The sequence below is a fragment of the Lutra lutra genome, chromosome 6 (genome assembly GCF_902655055.1).
Source record: "Lutra lutra chromosome 6, mLutLut1.2, whole genome shotgun sequence".
Lineage (NCBI taxonomy): Eukaryota > Metazoa > Chordata > Mammalia > Carnivora > Mustelidae > Lutra > Lutra lutra.
In genome coordinates, this window is record NC_062283.1 from 65,493,724 (window position 1) to 65,518,957 (window position 25,234).

Genomic DNA, 25,234 nt, shown 5'->3' on the forward strand with positions numbered 1-25,234 from the left:
TCCTGCTCTTCCCACAGCACTTTGTGCTGGTCACACCACCATCTTGGTCCTGGACCAGCGCAGGTGAAGAAGTCCATAAAAAAGACCCAGGATCTTCATCCCTTTTTTTTTTTTTAATCTTTTCAGCGTTCCAAGACTCATTGTTTATGCACCACACCCAGTGCTCCATGCAATATGTGCCCTCCTTAATACCCACCACCAGGCTCACCCATCCCCCAACCCCTTCCCTTCCAAAAGCCTCGGTTTCTCAAAGCCCAGTCTCTCATGGTTGGTCTCCCCCTCCAATTTCCCCCAATTCACTTTTCCTTTCCTTCTCTTAATACCCTCCATGTTATTCCTTATACTCCACAATAAGTGAAACCATATGATAATTGACTCTCTCTGCCTGACTCATTTCACTCAGCATAATCTCCTCCAGCTGACTTTGAACTAGTGTTCCCCAAGCCCTAGAATGCATACTGGCCAGGGAAGGAACAGAAGTGGACTACAACTTCCAGAATGCCCCACGGCACAGCACCCTCGCCGGATTGGCTGCGCGAGCCCCGCCCCCGCCCCGCCCCTACCGCGAGGCCTCAGGGCAGCGAGCCCAGGTCTAGCGCGCTTCCGAAGCCCGCTACCCAGTGGAATTTCGCCGGGCCTGCGGACTTCATGGCGGTGAGGCCTCTGTCCCGGATGCTGCAGCGGGTGCTGAGGTCCGGCCTCCGGAGCTGCAGCTCCGGGGCTCCAGTGACGCAGCACCGCCCCGGGGAGCCCCGCCAAACTGCTGCGGAGGTGAGCCCGCCCACATGCACACCTTCCCCGGGAAAGGGCGACCGGCCATCTGACCCTCATGCCGAGAAGCACCCAGGCGGGGCTGCGACGGCGGCTTCTGGGAGGGACCCCTCAGCGCTTCTTGGGGGCGGGGAAAGGAGTGGAGGGATGCTCTCTAAGCTGCCCAGTCTCACCTGATACCCAAGGGACGGGCGCTCCTTGGGGTGCTGCTTAACCAACCACCTTCCTGCCCACCCAGCCATGCAACCCCCTTCCAGGTCTGAGTGACTACCGGAGATGGGGGAGCAGGCAGGTAGGACTCTGGGTCCGTTGAGTTGTTAACTGAACCCCTTCGCAACCTTGCCTCACCCACCCTGTTTCTTGAACACTTTCCTCTTTCCTCCACAGTGGAGGCTGTCTGTGTGTGACCGGGTGTTCTTGTGACACCCTGCTTCATAGTGTGACAGTGGTTAAAAATGTCACCTTGGTGCCACCAGTAGTCACTGGTCACGTCTGTAGTTACAGGGCTCTGTGACTTGTCCTTCATACTTTCAGTTTCATCTTCATGTCCCTTAGGAAGGCTCAGCCTCATTCTTGAGCAGAAGGGAGGAGGATCCTCGTCCAGATGAGGAACTCCGTTTTCCTGCAGGTTTGGGATAGGCCCCTTCAAGTGCTTGATAGCGCCCCACAGAATGATTCATGTCATAACAAGTTTTAAGTTTGGTGTTCTTTTGCCCATGTGGTCAGGGAATAATTTGGGGAGAAGCATCTCTTTTTCATTTTGTGAAACCTCTTTTCTAGACCCACCAGGTCATTCTTTTTCCATTTCTTAGCATAAGACTTCACACCCTGGGAATCATCAGATCATATCCCCCCACACCTCCAGGGGGAGGGCCTTGGCCTAACTTGCTTTCTTGGAGTCTGATCCCTTCTGGATCTTCAGATAATCAGGCCTCATTGCTGGGAAATGAAATTTTTCAGTTTCCTTGAACTGCGAACTTTATTGAGGGGAAAGGTAGGAATGCAAGGATTGGTGAGGGAGCTTTAAAGAGTTCAGGGAAAGGGAAGTTTCTTCTTCCTCATGCCCCTAATTTCCTTTAGGAAGGGATTCATGCCAAGTGACAGATCTTTCTCTCTCTCCCTCTCAATCTCTCTCTCTCTCTCTCTTTTTTTTTTTTTTTTTAAGATTTTACTTATTTGTCAGTTAGAAAGCACAAGCAGGGGGAGCAGCAGGCAGAGGGAGAAGCAAGCTCTCTGCTGAGCAGGGAGCCCGATGCAGGGCTTGATCCCAGGACCCCAAGATCATGACCTGAGCTGAAGGCACAGGCTTAACCAACTGAGCCACCAGGTGTCTCCATACTTGGTCTCTTTTAGTCCTCACAGTAAATCACGTGAGGTCAAGAGTTTGTATTTTCAGGTGAGGGGGGCTCACTGAAATTAACTTCCTGGAGTCACAGAGCTGAAAATAATGGAGCAGTAACTCAAACTCTAGCACCTGTGCTCCCTACTCTTCCTTTCAGGTAGAGTAGGATGAGAGGCTGCCCCACCCTTTCCTTTACCCTGTAAGGGGAGGTGTAACTAGCAGCTAAGAGCACAGATTCTAGAGCAGGATGCCAGCTTGGGAAGCCTAGCCCTACCACTGAGTAGGTGTATGAACTTCAGCAAGTCCCTTTGCCTCCCAGTGCTTCAGTCTTCTCATCTATAAAATGGGAATACGTGTCTACTTCATAGTCCTAGAGATTGAGAGAGTTAGTATATGTTGATCTATGTACTTAGAACAAAGCTTGACACACATAGGTGCTGTGTTATGTACATAATTGTTGTAATTACTGTCAGTCTTGCCACCATTGACACATGATGTGTCCCACAAGTCCCCTCCCCCTGGACACTCAGGATAGCCACTCTGTGAACTCTCTGGTTGGTCCTAGACCTCCTATGCTCGACATTCCCTGTCAGGGTTATCCTCAGCAGGCAGATTGCTCCTCGAGTGCTGGGTGCTCTCCCACCTTTCTAGGTATTTCTGCAAGGTGCTGAACATGGTACTCCGCAGGCAGTGGAGTCAGCAGATGTTTTTGGCTGTTTGAAACTCACCCAGTAAGGGGGGCACATGGAATGGTAGAGCATTGCCCAGGAATTCCCAGGTTTTCACCTTCACTCTGTCTGCAATTTCACTTGGCTCCTGGGGCTGTCACTTTCCCTCTCCAGCCAGAGGGCTGAACCAGCCCATATTTATGCCTTGGGGGAGGGCACAGAATGTCTTTAAGAAAATCTCCTAAGGTGAGGCAAATCTGGAGATCTTTTTTTTTTTTTTTTTAAGTTTATTTATTTATTTATTTGACAGAGATCACGAATGGGCAGGTCCGGGGAGTGGGGGTGGGGGAGAAGCAGGCTCCCTGCTGAGCAGAGACCCCCCCCCCAAAGTGGGGCTTGATCCCGGGACCCTGAGATCATGACCTGAGCCCAAGGCAGAGGCTTAACCCACTGAGCCACCCAGGTGCCCCAAATCTGGAGATCTCTATGGTCAGCTTATTCACAGAAATTGCCGGTTGGCAAGAGCAGGAGTGGGGCATTGGGAATCCCTGTCCCCATCTCCCGTCCTGCAGGCGTACCTTTCCTTCCACCCTGGGGAGTGCTTGGAGAGGCAGAGGGAGAAGCCACCGAGTGTTATCTGTTTGTGTTTTGAGGTGGGGGTGTGAGAGAGATGTGAGGTGTGGAATGGGAGCTGGCTGTGAGGACAGTGGAAAGTGGGCCTTGGGCTTGGTCCAAGGATGGTTTGAGCGACTTCTACAGGTGGAAAGGGGAGGTGGTGGGGCGTGTGTGAGTTAAGTGGGGAAGTGGGTTGAGGAGACACAACTACCAGCTGTCCTGATTGGGGTGACCCACATAACCTCTGCAGGGCTTACCCCAGCCCAGAAGCATGACACCCCTCTTTCTTCTTCCCAGGATCCATGCGGGCTTTGTTGGGACCACAGGGGTTAGCCTCAGGTCCTGGGCCTGTTGCTTTAGGACGGGCAGGGCAGAGAGAGGGTGGCTTTCTGCAGGACAGAAACACCCAGTATTCAGAGGGTCACAGTGAACAAATATTGGAGAAGGGGTGTTATGAAGGAAGGAAGTGGGTGTAGGAGAAGGTAGGAGGAGACAGTAGGCCTGGCCTGGGACAGTGACGCACAAAGGGAAAGAAGTTCCAATCTAAGTGTGACTAAGTTCCAATCTAAGTGTGACTAAGTTCCAATCTAAGTGGGAGCCTGAGGTGTAAAGACCCCACACTTAGGGAGGGACGGAGGAAGAGGGGAGGATCCAGACCTGGGGCTAGGCACCTTGCTGGGTCTTCTTGTTTAACAGAGATGATTTTCGAGGCACCCAAGTACGTCCTCCCAAATAGCAAGGATCCCAAATCAGAGCCACTGATATCTGAGTTTGGAGTGTATTCTTTTTCTCCTGTATAACCCTATTTATGATACTGTAGAACTGTTGGGGGCTGGCCTTTATCATTCAAACCAAATCCCAGAGTTAGTGACTGTTTGGAGGGCAGCATCACTCCCTTAACTAACTCCTTTGCACCACCCTTCCCCACCCCGACCCCGTGCCCCAATCCGCACTGGGCAGGTAGAAAAGACACAGCCAGTAGCAGGTGGCAGGCTGCCTCGTGCCTGGTCATCCATGGTCCTGGAGGAGCGCAGAATCCACTTGCCCTGTTTGGGGGGTGTGACAGCAGGTCTGAAACCCCAGCTTTGGCCCATCTGCCATTAAGTAGGGCTGGGCCTTGCGGGACTGACTGGGGGAGCCGGCAAGAGCGGGAAAACGAGTCACAGCACACAACTAGTGCTCCTCCACAAATAGGTATGTCATAAATAGATGGATATAGATAGGAATTCTGTTCAAAAAACTTACTGAATACCTGCTCTGTGCTACAACTTCTCTAGCCGAGGCTGGGAGAATTGTTTTCCACCCTTTGTGGATAAGGAAACTAAGACTTAAAGAATTTGGATGATTTGCTCAACAGCTACTTAGTAATAAAGCCGAGCTTGTAATTCAGGTTTACTGACTCCCAGAGCCTGTGCTCTGAACCACAACAACCAGCCCTGGATTAAAATAGTTCCTGATCTGGGTGTCGCTGGGCCAGTGGTTCTCAGCCAAACTGCAGGCTGAAGAGCTGAGACGTGGGGGGAAAAAAAAAAGTCAGGATCCTATCCCAGAGCAATGGAGTCAGAATCTTTGGAGTGGGGCTCTCCGGCCTCGGCACTTCTTAGAAATACCGCTGGCAATTTTTATGTGTAAACCTTTGAGAGCCACTGTCCTAGGCAAAACCATTTTGACAGTAGAGACTACTCCGGAAATGAAGGATGACCCTAGTGTGACTGGTTTTGCACATACCACTTTTCTCTTCTGATTGGTCCACTGACACAGTGACATACCGTGTAGACTCCGGGATTCTGAATCAGGCAGGGGGGCTTCCCCCATGGGGCGGTGGAGGGTGAGTAGGCAACAGCCTAGTCGAGGCTGGGCTCTGAGGCTATGAGCTGCTTCTGACATGTCCCAGCCCTTCTTGGGTGAGAGGCATCTCTGTCCACCCTGCCCAGTCATGCCCTCTGGGTCCAGGGCTCCTCTGACTGGTGCTGATACTTTTTTCCTGCAGGAGGTTTAAAGGAAAGGGAGATGGAAGAATGAAAGTAGGACGTGCAGTGCTGGAGGAGAGAAGAGGCAGGGGTGAGGCTTGTTAATATCGCAGTGAGGAGTTTGCAAGGCTGGCGGGGTGAAAGACTGTGTGTATGCGCGCGCGCGCTTGTCGTTCTGCCAGTACCGAGTCTGATGAATCTAGATAAAGTCACTCCGGGTCTCCGCGGTGAAATCCAGCATCCTCCCTGCCCCCACCCAGGGCCACAACAAGAGATTCTGATTGGGAGCTCCCCCCGGTGCCGGTGCCGTTACTCCGCTTGCTCCCTGGTTTTTGCTGAGTCATGCTCCTTGGTCCTCTCACTTGCTCCCAATTGGTACACTTTGACTCCTCCCTCACCCAGCCAACAACCCCCAGTATGTTTAGATTGGGGTGAGAGCGACTCCTGAGAGGCAGGGATCCTGAGTGACTGACAGATTTCTAAGTTGCAAAGAACTGCTGAAGGATTGGGGCAACTCTGCTGGAAACTCAGACTTCCAGTTATCTGATCTCTTGGGCTGTAGTGGCCAGTGGAGCTCTAGTCCGTCTTGTCCTCTGCCCCACCCCCAAGGCTACTGGCGGAAAGGCAGTGGAGTGAGTAGGGAGGTAGGGAGAAGCACTGTTAGGATTGTAACAGACAGCAGTTTGGAAAAGTGAGTCCTGCTTGCTTGTCATGGGACTATAAGCACTGTTTCTTGGAGATTAAGGGGGATACTGGTCTTGGGTGAGCAGAGTGAGGTCACTTATGCACCCAGGAAAATCCTGGAAGCACGCCCCATGTATGTTCACTCCTATCCCTTTTATCTCCTGAGTCAGTGGCCCTTGACCCTGGATGTACCTTAGAATCACCTAGACAGACTTAAAATGTGAGTGCTCAGAGATCCAAATTCAGTTGCTTTCCAGCGCAAGTCTTTTCTTAAGCTGCCAGGTGTTTCTGACTTGCAGCCCAGGTGTAGGAAGTCACTGAAGCGGGGCCTAAGGCCTTCTCCTCTCTTAGGTTACAAGATCACTATAATCCTAGGTGTTTACTTGCCAGCTTCCTGATCCCCTTCCCTTCGCTTACCCGAGGCCATAGCTGTGTTCTTATTTTACAACAGGGAAGGCAGGCCTGGAGAAGTGAGGGAGCTTTCTCAGAATGTCAGGTCACACCTGACCCCGTATCCAGTCCAGAGCCCTGTCCGAAGACCTCATGAGCGACCTCATGATCGACCTCATGATTTCTTTGTTATAAAGATTCTAAAGAAAGGACTTCTCCCCCACACTGCACCATACTGTGTTCCTTCTTGGATTCGCCTTTTGCAGTTAGAGGGAAGAATTTAGATCTTGGACTCAGAACACCTGGATTTGAATTCTGGTTCTGCCAGTGGTATTCTTGAACCCATCCAAGCTTTAGTTATGGTAATCCCTTATGGGGTAGGTGTGGGAATGGAACAGAGAACATTCTTTTTCTTTTCTTTTCTTTTCTTTAAAAAAAAAAAAAAAAAAAACAGAACATTCTTTGGAAACTTAAAGGTGTTTTGTAAATGTTGCTTCTGTGGAGCAATTACCTCATCAGCATCTGTTGTGACTGAGGGTTGTCGCTCAGGGCAGGAGCTCAGACTAGATCTGACTTGGGGAAATGCTGAGGTTGGCTGTCTCCTTTCTCTCCCTCTGGGAGGAGTTTGGGTGGGCCTTGCAGGGAGGCTCCAGGATTCTCCTCCCTCTGAGCCCCCAGACAGTGGGTGCTTAATCCTTCCCTCCAGCAATGGGTGAGGTGAAGGATGAAGCCTAGAAATGATCTTTGCAGGGGATTAGTGGGCGATCATCTCATCCCCTCCCTTCTACCTTTCCTCGTTCCTTCTGCAGGCTTCCCTGGTTGTGCTGTCCTTGGCCCAAAAGCCTTCTGCATGAGGGGAGCCTCCCCCCAGCTTGGTGTGGTCCTCAGCTGCTCCCAGTGGCTTATTGGGTCCTCCTGGGCAGTGCTGAGGCCCCAGGGAGCCCAGCGGACAGGGGAGTAGTTACGGGGAGTCAGCTTGTGTGACACTCACCTCCCCAGAGTTAGTGAGTTGGCTTTGAGCTCCTTCTGTCTCCTGTCATAAAGGGAGGAAATGGGAGGTCTGGGTTGGAGAAGTGGCTCACCGTGTCCCAGGCAGCCACCATCCTGCTCAGTTATCTGCTTCCTCTCTCCTTTCTGGACACGCTTGCCAGCTGGCATCGTTGCCAGGTGCTGAGTGGCATGTTCTCTCCCACTGGCCCATCCAAGAAATATTGGAGATGCTTGTTCCTGGACAGGTTTCCTTTGAAGGAGGGGGGCTGGGCAGTAGGATGGTAATAGGGCGAGAAAGGGGTTGGGGGTAGGGTGGGGGCAGCTGTGTTCCTATAGAGGTCCTGCTCCCTGGGGCTGAGCTGGGGCCTTGGGGACAGGTCCTAACCTTTAGGCCTGTTCCCCAGTCTGTGAATGAGAGGGAGAATCTCAGCTCCCCTAGGACTGTGGAGATGAGGGTGGGGGAGGGGATGCCTGATAGGAGGGGGCTTATGTCCTGGAGGTGGTGGGCTCTCCATGCCCATTTCCGCCACTCAGGGCCCAGAGGCCCACGTTTCCTCTGCCCGACATTGCAGGAGTTGTCCAGGAGGAGACAGTTCCTGCGGGAGCATGCGGCCCCCTTCTCCGCCTTCCTCACTGACAGCTTTGGCCGGCAACACAGCTACCTGCGGATCTCCCTCACCGAGAAGTGCAACCTCAGATGTGAGTCCCATTTCTGGGCCCCAGTCCCCTTGCTGAGGCAGCTTCTGAAATCTTCCCACACCCAAGAAGCCTCCTCAGCCCTCCCCATTCCCTTCCCAGCGTCTCCTCCCACCCTTCTTCCCTGCTTGCCAGGTGGGGTTGTGGGTCAAGATAAGGGTCAAAATTGACTTTTAGGATCCTGGGAGCTGGGTTCTACTTGGAACTAGATTTGAAAACAGAACTGCAATGGAGATTGGTCCTAAATCTCAGTCTTCAGAGCTCTTCCTTCTTCCCTCCTGTTTCCCATGGTTCCCAGCTTTTAGGATGTGGCTGGGGCAGGAGTGAGGGTGCTGGACACCGCTGACACATGAGGTACACAGCAGTGCCAGTGGCCGGCGCTGCCAGCCACTGAGACACCCAGGCCTGTGACAGAAGTTGCTGTGGCCCAGGCTAATACACAGAGTATTCATTTTGTAATCATTTATGGAGTGCTTTGGAGGTGTAGCTGCTGTTGGAGGGACTTCCAGAGTTTTCTCTCTCTCCCTCTCTCCTGCTTTCCATGGTTGCTCCCAATAAGAAATGCATTTACTTCATGGCCCAATAAAGACATGCACGTATATAGTAAACGTTTAGCCAAACAATACTCACTGTATGCAGTTCTGATGTTTTTTAACTATTCTATTCTATCTTTAAAGACCAATTATGGACCCTTTACTAATTTGACTAAATAACCCTATACTAGATCTTGACCCAATCTTTGATAAACTCCCTTGGGAGCTGATGGGAGGGGATGGTGCTCCCTTAACCTGCCAGAGCTCCCCTCATTTGCCCCATTCTGCCTCCCCTGAGCAAGTAGTACCTCAGTTTTCCCAACCTGTGAAATGGGACTAATAACCTGAAATAGTCTGGACATGAGGGCACTTGTCACTACAGAGGAGTGTGACTTCTCAAGGGTCAGAGAGTACCTCCCAGCCTCATGACCCAAACACATAGGGGTCACTATTTGCCACACCGGATGAAATGAAAGAGGGTGACCAGTGACAGAAGGAATGGGCTGAGGGCCAGGCAGACCTTGCTTAGCCAGCCTCCACACTGAGGGAATCAGTGTTTTGACATCCCCCACATCAGGCCGGGTTCTGCTCTCTGCCTGATTCATCCTCTTTAACCTGTTCCTTCAGCCTCCCCTCTGAGGGAAGAGGCGGTGTTCATGTGTCACAGGTGAGAAAGGCAAGGCCTGGTGAGTCTGTAGCATTTGTACCCACTCAGATTTGGTGAGCTCGTTCCTCACCATCCAGGTGGGGTTCAGGAGAGACTTCTGTCCTGGTAGGGAAGTGGGGGTCTGGAGGCTCTGTGGGCCCCAGTGCTATGGTCATAGCTTACCTCCGCATCCCCTCCCTTCCTCAGGTCAGTACTGCATGCCCGAGGAGGGCGTCCCACTGACCCCCAAGGCCGACCTGTTGACCACAGAGGAGATCCTCACCCTCGCACGGCTCTTTGTGAAGGAAGGTATAGACAAGATCCGGCTTACGGGGGGAGAGCCGCTCATCCGGCCAGATGTGGTGGACATAGTGGGTAAGTTTGACAAAAGCCGTGGCCACTTCTCCCAGCTCCCACTGTATCCAGCTGGATTTTAGTGTTCATATCAGCGGCTGACATCCTTTCAGAACATAATGCTCACTTGGCCCTACTGCCCTCTGAGACTGTCATTATTCCTATCTTGTTAGGAAAATGAGGCCCACAAGTTCAATGACTTGCTCAAGGTCGCAGAGCTGGTAAGTGCCAGAGCCAGTGGTTTGCCCTCGAATTTAGGCTAAAGTCCTCACCGGGGCCTTCAGGACCATGTGGTCTGGCTCTTGCTGACCTCTGAGACCTCTCGCCTGCCCTTTTGCTCTGTCCCGCCCCTCTGTACACACCCCCCCACATCTTTGGACTCACTCTTCCCCTTGCTGGGAGCACAGGACACACTGCCTGCCTCGTTCAAGTCTCTGCACACATGTCCTTTCCCTAAGGAGGCCTCCTTGACCACTCTCTCCAAAGTACATCCCCACATCCACATCCACACCCCAGCCACTCTCTGTCCCAGACGTTGGCAGGCTAGAGCTCACGGGCCTAATCTGGGGTACCACCTGGTTTTGTATGGCCTGCAGGCTAAGAATGGTTTTTATATTGCTAAAGGATTAAAAATCAATTCAAAGAAAATAGCATTTTGTGACACAGGAAAGTTATATGAAATCATAAAATTCACTGTTTGCTAATAAAGTTTTATTGGAACGTAGCTGCGCCCGCTCATTTACGTATTTCCCAGGGCTGCTTTTGCAGAGCTGAACAGTTGCCACAAAGCCCATGTGGCCAGCAAAGCCAAAGTAGTTACTGTCTGGCCTTTTGCAGAAAAAGCGTGGCTGCCGCTACTCTATCCCTTTGTTCTTCCTTATTTTTTCTTCATAGCATTTGTCTCATCCGCGGTTACGTTACTTGGTTCTATGTTTATGTTTCCTTTCTACTGTCTCTCCTTCCCATTAACTGGCATGAAAGCTCGGGAGCCAAGGCAGCTTTGGTTCCCAGCCCTGTTCCCAGCATGTGGGCACATGCCTGACACGTAGCTGGTGCTCGCTGAGACTTGTTGGTTTGATGTGTGATCTCTCAAGTAGAGCATTCCTGAGTGCGAATGTCGGCTGTGCCTCTTACTAGCAGCATACCTTTGGGCAAGTTTTTTTTTTCTTTTTAAGATTTTTAGTTATTTATTTACTTGAGAGAGAGAAAAAGAGAAAGCATGAGCCCAAGCAGGAGCGGAGGCAGGAATGGCAGAGGGAGATGGAGAAGCAAACTCCCCGCTGAGCAGGGAGCCTGCAGGGGGCTCCATCCCAGGACCCTGAGATCAGGACCTGAGCTGAAGGCAGACGCTTAACCCACTGAGACACCCAGGGGCCCCTGCACAACTTTTTAAAAATCCATTCTAAGTCCCCAGGCAGAGATAAAGTTTACCTGAGCAGGAAATGAGCAGAAACCCCTAGCACATGGCAAAGTGCTCTGTAAGGGGTCACCCCGGAAGATCTCTTGCCATGCCTTGCTTCTGAGCCCCAAGGTCAGGCAGGAAGAGACCTTCAGCTTCTATAGTTGTAGATGATGAAATCAGAGGAAAATAAGGCTCCTAGTTCTCAGATCCGAGCCCCCACCCCTGCTGCCCTGGGTGGGATCTCCCAGGCCTCCGGTCTCTGCCTCATTTGCCGGTTCAGTGAATGTTCTCTGGAGGCTTCTTGCGTGGCTGGTACTGTGCTGGAAGCACAGAGGTGAATGAGCTACAGACCCTGCCATTGGTGGAAACAGCCACCAGAGCCGCTGTCTGATAAGGACAGAGCATGAGGGACCCAGGTGCCCTGGAAGCCTAGGGGAGGTACCCCTGACAGTCTTTTCTTTGCTCCTTCCCCATGGCCCGCTGACTCCAGCTGCCACTGGTTACGTGACCTGGGATCCTGCCGTCATTCCTGTGCTGGAGGAGCTGGCCCAAGGGAGCTGACCCCCTGTTGCAGATGGCCCCTCAGAGCTGAAAACAGCCTGGGTTCCAGGAAAGAGCTGAACCTGCTGAGCCCGGCTGACTGCCAGGCCCCGCCTCCTGATTCAGGCTGCATCATCTGCCCTCTGGCATGGGTCCCGTCTTAAACCCCTGCGTTTCATCCCAGGGCCTGTGGGAGAGTAGAGCGGGTGGGGATCACCACTGGTCAGAGGGAGGACTGAGTACAGACACGAGGACACAGGCCTTTCCATAGTAGCCACTGACCTGCATAGTGGCAGGAACAGAAGCCAGGAAAGTTGGCAGCCCTGTTCCCACTCTGCCATTGCCCAGCCAGGGGAACTTGTACAGATTCCTTCCCCACTCTGAACCTCGGTGTCCTCATCTGTTCAGTGGCCCCTTCAAGGGCCTTCGTGCTGTGCTGGCCCATGGTTTATGGGTCCTGGCAGACCAATAAGAGTTGATAGGCATGTAGATGTTAGGTAGGATAAGGCCCCGACTGCAGTGACCTCCAAGGGGGATTTATCTCCCACCTCCAAGAGAGACAGTTCCTCAGAGCAAAGCTGCCCTGAAGGGCAGGGCAGGTAGGTGCCAGAGGGGAAGCAGGGCTGAGGGGAGGGGAGGGACTAGCCCTTCAAGCTGGGATGCTCACCAACCCTTGACCCCACCCTCTCAGGTGGGAGTAGCAAAGGACCCCACCCCGGGGAGCAGAGCAAAAGCATTGCATGTTTGGGGGAGCCTGCTGTCTTGATCACTTCGGATCCCTGCCCGAACCCTGGTGCTGCAGAATTCCCTAGTGGAAGACCACCCAGCCTACTCTGGGTCCCTATCTGCCATCACCGTGATCCCCCTGGGCCAACCCAAACTCCCCAGCGCTCCTCCCTGCCAGCTTGTGTGTGCAGGAGTTCCTCTACCCCTTCTTTTGCAGCGGACCTGTCTGGAGCAGGACAGACCACCAGAAATCTTCTGGCTGGTGGCATTGCTTGCTCTCAGTGCTGTGCGACGGGGTGACTGGTGCTCACACGCAGCTTTGGGCACTTGGTGTGTGGCTGCGGCGGGATTGTAACTGAGTGGATGTAACTCATTACATTTTAATTAGTTGAAATTGCCGCACGTGGCCAATGGCCGTCCTGTTGGGACAGTGAAGTTGTGGCATTTCTGCATTTATCATTCCATATCTTGTTTTTAAAAATGTTTTTGGACTTGATGAGGATCCTGCCCTGTGTCTTTCAGGGCTTCCCCTTTCCGTCCAACCAAACTTTGCACAGGTCCTCCTGAGCTGCAGTCTGCTTCTGTGCGGCTAGCACCCTTTATCCTGCTGGGGAGCATCTGGGCTGTCCCCAGTGTTTCGATGTTTCAAGCACCACTGTTTGGAACATTTTCATTCTGGCTCACGTGTCCCGGAGTGCACTTCCCGTGGGAGGGGAACTGTTGCCTGATAGGATGGGTCAATGTTTAACTTTGGAAAACAATTTGGTGTTATCTTACAAAGAGTTCCTTCCAGCTTCCTCTGACCCAAGTCCTCCTCTGCGCTCAGTATTCTTATTCTGGATTTTTGCCAGTTGAACAAGGATGAAATGGTATTTTATTTGGTCTTAATTTTTATTTCCCTGTTTAAGAATGAGGTCAAGCATCTCTCAACATGTGTATCAGCTCCAAATATCTTTTTTCTTTCCTGTGTAATACCACCTTGTGTCTTCTGCCCCTGTTTCGCCTGTCTTTCTTTTTTTTTTTTTTTTTTTTTTATATTGGTGTGGTAAAAGTTCTTATGTTACAAATGTCTCTTCCCAGTTGGACAAAATAAGCAACACTTTGTATAAGAATTCTTTTCATCAAAAGTGGTTGTTCAGTGGATTCCTTTTGTCCTTTATAGTTAATGCTTTTTATGTCTTTTTAAGGAAACACCTCACCCAAGGTCAGAACAGCTCCCTCTGTTTCCACTAAAACAGTTAAAATTTTGCCTTTTGAGCCAGGTGGTGGGTACTAAGGAGGGCACGTATTGCATGGAGCACTGAGTGTGGTGCTTAAACAATGAATCTTGGAACACTGAAAAAAAAATTTAAATCAAATAAATAAGTAAATAAATAAAATTTTGCTTTTTGCTTATCGAAGTCCTCAGTTCATCTGTGGCCAGTTTTTGGTAATCCAATTTCATTTTTTTTCCCCATGTGATAGTCTCATTTTCTCTGCATTCTGCACCTTCTTACTGAAGCCTCTGGCTCCTCGGTAAATCTGCCGTATGTGCATTTGTGTGTTGGGTGCTGTTCTGTTGGTTGGCTCGTCTGTCTCTATGCCAGTATCACACAGCCTCGATCACTGTAGCTTCACAGTAAGGCTACTATCTGCTCAAGCAAATTCTTTTTATTCTTTAGCAGTGTTTTAGCTATGATTTGTCCATGGACATTTTAGAATCAGCTTAGCACGTTCCATGGAAAATTCTGTTTGGATTCTTTTTTTCTTTTTTTTTAATTGTGTTAAAATACATATAGCATAAATACACATAGCATAAAATGTACCAACTTAACATTTTTCTTTTTCCTTTGGAGAGGAAAAGCACACCCACGTGTGTTGACATGCACACGTGAGTAGGCAGGGTGGGGCCAAGGGAGATGGAGAGAGAATCTTAAGCAGGCTCCACATCCAGAGCAGGAGGCCTGATGTGGGGTTCGATCCCACAACCCTGAGATCCTGACCTGAGCTGAAATCAAGAGTCGGACGCTTAACCAACTGAGCCCCTCAGGCGCCTCTATTTTAACCATTTTTAAGCAAACAGTTCAGTGGTACCAAGTACATCATACTGTTGTGCACCATTCCACCATCAATACCTGTAACTTTTCATCTTGTAAATCTGAAACTCTGTAACTATTAAAAAATAACTTCCCATTCTCCACTCTCCCCAGCCCCTGGCAAACACCATTATGTTTTGTCTTTATGAGTTGAGCTACCCTAAGAATTTCATGTTAAGTGGAATCATGCAGGATTTGTCTTTTTGTCTCTGACTCATTTCATTTAGAATAGTGTCCTCAAGGTTCATTCATGTTATAGCACATTGCAGCATTTCTTTTTAAAGCTGAATAATATTTATGTATATACCATTTTTTTTACATTGAATGTAATTTTATGCATTAAAAATCAACTAACTGACAAATGAAGTTCAAGTGACATTCTATGTTTTCAGTTTTTAAACATTTTTAACAATCACTAGGTTTAACAAATCTAGAACCCCGAATTGTCTACAAACACTGTAGGTCCAATTAGCTTATTTTCAGAAGCATCTTTTTAATAAAGACAATCTGCTAAGTATACCATGTTTTGATAATCCAATCGTTGGTCAACTTGGGTTGCTTCCACCATAATGCTGCTATGAACAGGGGTGTAGAAATCTCTTCGAAATTCTGCTTTCAGAAAGATTGTGGAAGTGGAATTGCTGGGTCAGATGGTAATTCTATTTTTAATTTTTGGGGGAATACCCATACTATTTTCCACAGCAGCTGTACCATTTTACATTCCCACCAACGGTGCACAAGGTTCTACTTTCCCCACATCCTCACTAACACTTGTTTTTTTCTGTTTTTCTGTTTTTGCTTTGTTTTATTTTGTTTTTTGATAGTAGGGTGTGGAGTGGTATTTCACTGTAATTTCAATTTGCATTTCCCTGATAACTAGTAGTGTTGAGCATCTTTTTATATGCTTATTGGCCATTCTTATATCGTCTTTGGAGAAATGTCTATTCAAATCCTTTACCCATTTTTGAATTGGGTTGTTTGGTTGTTGGTGAATTTTAGAAATTCTCTTATATTCTGGATATTAACCCTTTATCAGATACATGATTTAGAAATATTTTCTCCTATTCTGTGGCTGCTCTGTAGATAGTGTCTTTTGATGTACAAATTTTTAAATATTCCTGAAGTCCAATTTGTCTATTTTGTTGTTGCCTTTGCCTTTGGTGTCACATCTAAGAAACCAATGCCAAATCTAGTGTCACAGCTTTTATACTACGATTTCTTTCAAGAGTATTATTGTTTGAGGACTCATATTTATTTCAGTCTTTGAGCTATTTCAAGTTAATTTTGAATAAGATGTTTGGTAAGGGTCCAACTTCATTCTTTGGCACATAAGTATCCAATTTTCTAGCACCATTTGTTGAAAACACTGTTCTTCCCATTCCCTTTTTTTTTTTTTTAAAGATTTTATTTATTTTTTATTTGACAGACAGAGATCACAAGTAGGCAGAGAGGCAGGCAGAGAGAGAGGAAGGGAAGCAGGCTCCCTGCTGAGCGAAGAGCCCTATGCAGGGCTTGATCCTAGGACCCCAGGATCATGAACTGAGCTGAAGGCAGAGGCTTTAAGCCACCGAGCCACCCAGGCGCCCCTTCCCATTCCTTTTGAATGGTCTAGGTACCCTTAAAATCATTTGACCATACATTCAGGGATTTATTTCTGGACTGTATTTCATCAGTGTGTATACCTATACCAGTTCGACCCTGTTTCGATTACTGTAGGTTCATGATAGGTTTTGAAACCAGGGAAGTGTGAGTCTTCCATTTGTTCTTCCTTTTCAAGATTGTTTTGGCTATTTGGACTTTCTTGAGATTCCATATGAATTTTAGGGTGGTTTTTTTTCTATTTCCATAAAAATGCCATTGGCTTTTGATAGATATCACAATGAGTCCTTTTTTTAAGGTTTTTTAAGGGAGTATTGTCAAGTTAACGATATTAAGTCTTCCAATCCATCATGCCTGTCCATTTTACTTTCATTTCTCTTGGCAATGTTTTGTAGTTGTCATTGTAGGAACCTTTCACCTCCTTGGTTAAGTTAATTCCTAAGTCTTTTATTCTTTTGGTTATTGTAAATGGAATTATTTTTGTAGTTTTCTTTTAAGAGGGTTTATTGCTTATGTATCTGTTGGGATTTTAATTCCATTAAACCCATATATCAAATTGTTGAGAATTGGCATCTTTTTTGGTCATACCCCCACCTTCTCACAGCCATCTACTTCCTTTGCCCTTCTCTTTGCTCTAGGTGGCTGACACTTGGGGTCACCCACGGTGACCTTGCCTATTGGCTTTCTGATGCATTTAAGTTTCTGCCCTGGTTTTTGACAGTAGCTGAATTCTCTCCAGAACTAAGACTCCTACTGGGCATCCTTGCCTCCATGGTGACTTAGTTGGATTCCTAAATTAATTTTTCCTCCATGTGCCTTTGGCCCTAGGTATGGTAATGGATCCCCAATGTTGCTAGTCTGAGTGCTATGCTATTCATTGTTGGAGCTTTTAGTTCTGTCCATACTGGGACAAGTAGTTCTTTCATTAATTTCTTCATTTTAACCATCGGGATTAATCCTGTTTTATGCTAGGATCCTGATGGATAGTGTCTTTTTTTTAATTACATTTTCTAATTGTTTTTGATATATTATAGCATTGATAGGAAACTTAGGAAAATACGTTTAGATTCTTCAGAGTTTTCTATACTAACAACTATATCATGTGCAACTAAGGGAATTTTTTCCCCTTATCTGTCGCTTTTAATTTCCTTTTCTTGTCCTGTTGCAATATCTAAAATCTCAAGTGTAATTTTCGATAATAGTAGTAATAAAAGAATGCTCCTAACATTTCCCCATTTAGAATATTTCTTATTTTTTTCACCAGCAACTTTAATCAGATAATGAAGTTCCCTTCCTAGTTTAAGTTTTTTTAAGATTATACTTTTTTATGTATGTTAGGATGAGCTATGATTTTTTTTCCCCTATTACTCTGAATGACATTATGGCTTATCTTATATTACTCCTGTAGTACACCCAACCTAGTCATGGTAAACTGTTTTTTTTTTTTTTTATTAAGTTCGGTTTATTGATACTTTAAATTTTTGCATCTATATCCATGAGTGAAATGGGCATGTAATTTGCCTTCCTCATGCCAGCTTTAACTGATTGTGAAATTAGGTTTCAAAGAATGAGTTGAGTAGTAGTATTAGTCCATTCAGGCTGCTTTGACAAAATATAGATTAGGTCGCTTATAAACAGCAAACATTTATTTCTCATAGTTCTGGAGGCTGGAAATCCAAGATCAGGGTGCCAGTATGGTCAGGTGAGAGCTCTCATCTGGGTCAGAGTTACCATTGTATTGGTCACATGGCAGAAGGAGGTCTGTGGTATCTCTTATTAGAGCACTAATCCTTCACCTTCAAGACCTAATCACCTCCCAAAGGCCCCACCTTCTAACACCGTCACACTGAGCATTAGGATTCAACATGTGAATTTGGGGGAGAGGGTAGAGAGCAGGAGACAAACATCATAGCACAGAGTATTCCCCCCAGTTCTTTCATCCGCAAGAGTTTGTGTTAGTCTGAGAATCACTTCTTTGAAAATTTGATCTCACCTGTAAAATTGTGCCTGGTATATTCTTTGCAGGGAGATTTTTAACTGATGCTTTAATTCCTTTAATAGTTATTGCATTAGGCAAATTCTTGACTTCTTTTAGAGTCAGTTTTGGTAGTTCTACGTTTTTTGTTTTTTGTTTTTTTTAGACATTTGTCATTATTTCTGATTTCTAATTTATTGGTATGAAATTACTGATAGTATTTTCTTATTTTTTAATCTGTTTTACTCGCAGTTTGGGATTTGTTAATATTACTATGTTTTATTTGTACCTTATCTCTTTCCTGTTTCTTTAGTTTGTTTCTTAATAAATCTCACCAGAGGTTTGTCTATTGTGCTAGTCTTCAACAAACCAACTTCTGGATTTGTTGAATCTTATTGTATATTTGTATACTGTTTTATTACTTCTGCCTTTCCATCCTGGTGGAGCCTATTGCTTTATAACATTTAGTTATAAGTATTTAATTTTAATTCTGATTTGTTCTTTGATCTATGATGTTTATGTACTGTTTTTAATTTCTAAATATATAAGGATTTTTTCATTTATATTTTATCAAGTTATAATTTAATTGTGTAGTAGTCAGATATCTATATGATAATTATTCTTTAAAATTTATTGAGACTTTCTTTATGACCTAGTATATTGGCAGATTTTATAAATGTTCTGTGTGTGCTTGCAGAGAATGGTTATTTAATTATTGGATGGAGACATCTCTATTTGTTCTTGGGAGCCAGCTTGTTAATTTTATTGCTCAAATCTTTGGTTATCTCCATTTGCTGGCTTTCTACCTGTTTGGCCTGCCAATAATAAATAAGTGGATAGATTTGTTAATTTCTCCCAGAGGTCCCATTTCTTTTTATTTTATATATAATAGAGATGATTTTATTAGGTTCCTATGTGATTAGAATTGTTATGTCTTCTTCATGAATTCGATCTTTTATCACTATGCAGTAGCTCTCTCTATAATGGTATTTTGGATCTTTAAGCTCTGTGTATTTTATTTTACTAAAGTTGTGTCAGCTTGCTTTTGGCTTTAGTAAGACCCTTGTATCTGGTTTCACTTTTTATGTTCTTATGCTTTAGATCTGTTTGTAGTAACAGCCCATAGCTATTACTTGCATTTCTTTTACCAAATTTGACAATCTCTGACTTAACTAGTGAGTTGATTCTAGGTAACTTTATTGTAACTATTGAAATATTTGGACTTGTTTCTATAATCTTTTATCTGTCATACTTTTTCTATGTTTCTTTTTCTTCTCTTTTGGCTTTTAACTAAATGATCCCTCCTTCTTCTTCCTAACAAGGCAAGAACTTTAGCACACTCTCAGGCCCTTATTTTTGTTACCCCTCACCCCACCTTTACTGTTGATATTTTCTAGAATTTTATCTCTATGTTATTAGGACTAGGTTGCCCATCTGTGTGTGTGTCTCTTTCTTTTTAATTTAAAATATTTTTTTGAAGATTTTATTTTTTTATTTTTGAGAGAGAGCAAGCACAAGTTGGGGGAAGGGGCAGAGGGAGAGTAGACTCCCTGCTGAAGCAGGGAGCCCCATTGTGGGATTTGACCAGGACCCTGGGATCATGACCTGAGCTGAAGGCAGACACCTAATTGACTGAACTACCCAGGCACTCCCTCTTTAACAACGTTTTTTTAGCAATTTTATTTATTTAAGAGAGAGAGAGAGAGCACACACAAAGTGGGAAGAATAGAGGGAGAGGAACAAGCTGACTCCATGCTGAGCATGGAGCCTGATGTGGGGCTCGATCCTATGAACCTGAGTTCATGACCTGAGCCGAAATCAAGAGTTAGATCCTGAAAGGACTGAGCCACCCAGGTGCCCCCCTCAGTGGTTGCTGATACTCCCAGCGCATGGGGAAGTTATGTAATACTGTTTAGTAAAATCCTCCCACTGCTTCCTGTGTTGTGGTTTGCCTGTTTCTCTTTTTCCCCTAATGCACAGTTCTTAGGAGATGGGAGGGTGTGGCTTGTGCCAGCCATAGCTGAAACCCCAGTGTCCTGGCACCCCCCCTAATATTCCTGGCTTCCCAGTTCCCTCACAAGGTCTCACACTGGTCTATCCCAGCAGTTACTACTCTGCTGTCTCAGGCCTGGCCACCCTAATGAAGAGCAGATTTCCCCTGTGGGGGGGTCTGAGCAGGATCCCTTTCCTTCTGCTTTTCTTAAAAAAAAAAAAAAAAAGTGTTTTTGTTTGTTTGTTTTTTAAGGAATTACTAAGATATTTGCTCACCCTGTATTCCTATAATTCCTGCAGCATCGATTGAATTGGTTTCTCATCTTATTTGTGTATCTAATGGTGAATCTAATTTTGGTGGTGAATCTAATTAAATCTGGCAGGTAGTTTTTTATGTTTTAGAGTAGTAGTTTTATAATGTTATTTGAATGCATATAAAATTTTATGTTCAAGTTTCATTCCTTTGTTCTGTTAAGAATGTCACTACATTGTCTCCTGATGGCCAGTATTGCTGTTGAGAAAAGTCTGATGTTGGTTTGATTCTTGCTCCTGGTAGATGCTATGTTCTTTCTCTCTGGAAGTTATTAGACTGTTTCCTTTGTATCTGATTTTCTTAAATTTTGCGATAATATCCCTAGCATAGGCTTTTCCTTATTTGTCCTGTTGACATTCAACGAAATTGTTCCTTCAGTACTAAGCCATTTCTTTTAAATTTGGGGAAATTCTCACCATTATTTCTTCAGATAGTTCCTCCTTGCCAGCTTAATTTTTTTTCCTTGGGACCTCTGTTATTTGGAAGTTGCCCCTTCTACTTAGGGCCGCCACCGTTTTTAAATTATATTTTGATTTCTTATTCTCTTCCTCTGTTTCATTTTTTCAAAGATTTTATTTTTTTATTTTATTTGAGAGACAGCAAGCAGGCAGGGCTGGAGGCAGAGGGAGAAGGAGAGAATATCAAGCAGACTCTGCCTTGAGTGCAGGGCCCTACTCAGGGCTCAGTCTCACCACCCTGAGATCATGACCTGAGTGGAAACCAAGAGTCAGGCGCTTAACCCACTGAGCTACCTAGGTACCCCCTCTCTTCCTCCTTTTCCTGGGAGAGCCCTAACTTATCTTATCTTATCTTCTAACAACATATTACTGTATATCTAATTTTTTGTGTTCTTTATTTCATGATTATGCCCTTACTTACTATGTCTTTACCCTTATTTTTTATGATGAAAAATGTTTCATCTTATTAATATCCTTTGTTATTTCTTTTACTGTATTGATCGTGTTTCTGTTACTTCAGTCTGTTTTAATCATTTTCCTTCTATTGGTATATATTTTATAGGATTTCTGGGGGATGGGATGCAGGGATCCCAGTTGTCCTTCCCAAGAGTCTCCTTAGTTTAGCTAGGTAAATTTGTTCCCCTGAGGATATTCACTATTCTGTATGGTAGTACTTGATGGAAAAAGATTTAAGGCCAGATCTTAGTCTCTGATAGACCCATGGGGCTAAAGAACTGAGAATATGACAGTTACCCACTCTCCCCACCAAAAAACTGGCCTTGCCATGTGTGACTGCATGAGTCATATACTACATGACCCCGGGAGTGACTATTCATTTAGATGATGGTAACGGCACCTCCCACCATTATCTAATATGGCAACTCTGCAGGTCTTCACCTTCAAACCCCCAGCGAGAAACAGATTTGGCAAGAGGCAGTTACCCTTGATTTTAATCCACCAGTTGTGGGGCTTTGGAGGAGGTAGATGGAGGAATGAATGCCTAAGACTATTGTCTTCACTCCCATTCCAGAAGGGCTCTGGCAGATTCCTTGAATTTACCTCCAGTGGATTCCCCAGCTAGTGCACTGCAGTGGTTGACACCAGATTTCTTCAATGAAGGGACATGTGATGATTGTTCTGAGGCCTCAGTGGCTGAGGGCAAGAATGGAGCTTGAACTGCTTTATTTTCCTTAAATTGTTAACTTTCTCTGCCAGTTGCCTTCAACCCCAGGCTACAAACACCCTCCCCCACACCCATTCAAAAGCACTCTCCTTCCGGTGTACCTGGAGATTTTCATTTGTAAAAGTTCCTAGACTATGTTTCTTCAGAGTTGATTTGCTAAAGGGAGCCAACTACTGCTAAGTTTCCATATTTTACTTTCCCACAGTCGGGCTCTTCTCTTCCTTTTTTAATATTAAAAACTGCTAGTTACTCACCAGCAGAAATGGGTTTATTCAAGGATGAAAGAGAATTGCAATCTGGGCCGGACAAGCTGTGGCTAAACCAGAGGAGAGTCTGGAGAACAAAAGGAGGTAGGCTTTTTGTGAAGAAAGGGGGTAAATCAGAAAGGCTGCTATAAATGAAAAATCCATTGAAATCAACAGGGAGTTGCAACTATGGTGGCTTCTCATTGGCTGAGCTCTTGTGAAGGGGAAAAGGAAAGTGTTTCTTCTGACAGTCAAGTAGTATCCATTTGCAAGGTCCAGTCCCTCTTTTCCTGTTTGCTTTGCAGGTGATAGAGCTTGGTAGAGTTTGAGAGCGCTCCCCCTGCAGAACCTCCCAACTTCATTTTCATAGGGTTTCCCATGATTAATTTTCACACTTTTTAAAACAACTTTTATTTTTAAACTTTTATTTTCTTATTACAAGAGTAGTGCATGTTTATTTCAGATAAGCAAAAAGAATATCACTACTGCCCCCATTACAACTGTCAACATTTTGGTTTGGTGACCTGCCTGTCATTTTGCTTTGTATCTGGTTCCTAACTACTGTTTTCAACCTGGACTTTAATATAACATGTATGTTTCCCAACATCCCTAACACCATTTTAGGAGTCATTTTTTGGTTACATAATATTTCATCATCCAGACAAAGCATAACTTAGCCAGTTTTCTGTCTTCAGATACAGAGCTTATCTCCAGAAAAGTTACATAATTATACTCTTAAATCATGATCGTGTGCATTTCTACACACCCCTACCTAAACTGGGTGTTAACTTTGTGAGCTTCTGTTGTCTTTTTCTCAGTCCAGCTTGTCTTGGGCACTTTACTTCTGGTTTCTGCACTCATGCACAGCTAAGCTGATTGTTCACCAAGATTTGTGCATTCAGGTAGTTTGAAACAAATTTTAACTCTGGATAAGTGAATATAAAAATCACCTATAACCCTCCTGATCAAAGATAACTACTGTAGACATTTTTACACGGTATCTTTTTCTATATTTAAATATAAGCCTTGGGGCACCTGGGTGGCTCAGTGGGTTAAGCCTCTGCCTTCCGCTCAGGTCATGATCTCAGGGTCCTAGGATCGAGCCCTGCATCGGGCTCTCTGCTCAGCAGGGAGCCTGCTTTCCCCTCTCTCTCTGTCTGCCTCTCTGCCTACTTGTGATCTCTGTCTGTCAAATAAATAAATAAAATCTTAAAAAAAAAAGATTTAAAAAAATATATATAAGCCTTGGTTTTTTTTTTTTTTTCGGTTTTGGGTTTTGGGGTTTTTTTGTTTGTTTGTTTGTTTTGTTTTGTTTTTTGGGTCCCATTTCATTGTTTTGTATAAAATTATGGGAGAATCCCTTTGCTCAATTCCAGGTCACTCATTTGTTCTTCATAGCTGTCCATTCTGTTTTTCCATCTAGCTTTTTCCTTTTTTTTTTTCTTTTTAAAGATTTATTTGAGAGAGAGTGAATGCACAAGCAGGAGAGGGAGAGAGAGAATCTCAAGCAGATGGCCTACTGAGCATGGAGCTCAACTTGGGGCTCCATCCAGGACCTTGAGATCATGACCTGAGCCAAAATCAAGAGTCAGATGCTCAACTGACTGAGCCACCCAGGCACCCTGGTTTTGTTTTGTTTTGTTTTGTTTCTTTCTATAACTATACTTTTATTTTCCAGAGTTCTAATTAGTTCTTGTTCTTGTTTTCAGGATGCAATATTTATCCTCCTGAGGATATTAACTCTGATTTTTTGACCTGTAATTGACATATAACATTGTTAACTTCAGGTGCACAGCACAATGATTCAATATTTGTATATATTGCAAAATGAACACGATAAATCTGGGTAACATCTATCAGTAATTATAATTATTTTATAATTATAATTATTTTCCTTGTTATTTATGATTCCTTGTTATTTCCTTGTTATTTAAGATCTACTGTCTTAGCAGCTTTCCGATGTTGAATATAGTATTATTAACTATAGTCACTGTGCTGTACATTACATCCCCATGACTTGTTTTATAACTGATGCGTGTACCTTTTGACCCCCTTCACCCATTATGCTCACCTCCTATCCCTCACCTCTGGCAACCTGTTCTCTTTATCTGTGAATTCAGGTTTTTTTTGGTTTTAGATTCCACATACAAGTGAGCTTACATGGTATTTGCTTTCCTCTGTTTGACTTATTCCACTTAGCATTTGCCTTCAAGGTCCATCCATGCTGTTACAGATGGCAACACTTCCTTTTTTATGGTGAAATAACATCCCATTGTATATTTGTGCGTGCGCACGTGTGTGTGTGTGTGTGTGTGTGTATACCACATTATTTTTTATCCATGCGTCATCAGTGGACATTTAGGTTCTTTCCATGTCTTGGTTTTTGTAAATAATGCAGTGAACAGTGGGAGTGCATATATCTTTTTGAGTGAGTGTTTTTGTTGTGGGATTTTTTTTTTTCCAGATAAATATACCCAGAAATGGAATTGTTGGATCATATGATAGTTCTAATTTTAAGTTTTTGAGGAAACTCTGTACTGTTTTCCATAGTAACTGTATCAATTTACATTTCCACCAACATTGTACAAGCATTCTCTTTTCACCGCATCCTTCCCAACACATTATTTCTTGTCTTTTTGATCATAGCCATTTTAAGAGGTGTGAGGTGATATCTCACTGTGGTTTTGATTTGCATTTCCTGGATGATGAGTAATGTTGAACATCTTTTCATATATCTGTTGGACCATCTTATATATATTGGAAAAGTGTCTGTTCAGATCCTCTGCCCATTTTAAATTGGACTGTTGGGTTTTTACTATCAAGTTGTGTGAGTTCTTTGTGTATTTTGGGTATTAACCCTTTATCAGATATATGATTTACAAATATCTTCTCTCATTCAGTAGGTTGCCTTTTTATTTTGTTGATGGTTTCCTTTGTAAACAGAAGCATTTTAGTTTGATGTTTTCCCACTTGTTTATTTTTGCCTTTATTGCCTGTGCTTTTGGTGTCAACTCCAAAAAATCATCATCAACACTGATGTCAAGGAGCTTATCACCCCTGCATTCCT

General features: G+C 45.1%; 1 protein-coding gene across 3 annotated transcripts in view; it reads left to right on the forward strand.

Moving 5' to 3' along the window:
- The first annotated feature begins 570 nt into the window (after nt 1–570).
- MOCS1 (molybdenum cofactor synthesis 1) overlaps nt 571–25,234 on the forward strand; it is a 37,414-nt gene continuing 12,750 nt past the window's right edge. For all 3 annotated transcript variants that reach the window (XM_047732875.1, XM_047732876.1, XM_047732877.1), the window contains exons 1-3: nt 571–771; nt 8,003–8,129; nt 9,513–9,680. In XM_047732875.1, coding sequence (XP_047588831.1) covers nt 649–771; nt 8,003–8,129; nt 9,513–9,680 — 418 coding nt within the window. In that variant the 5' untranslated portion in view covers nt 571–648. The remainder of the gene's footprint in view (nt 772–8,002; nt 8,130–9,512; nt 9,681–25,234) is intronic.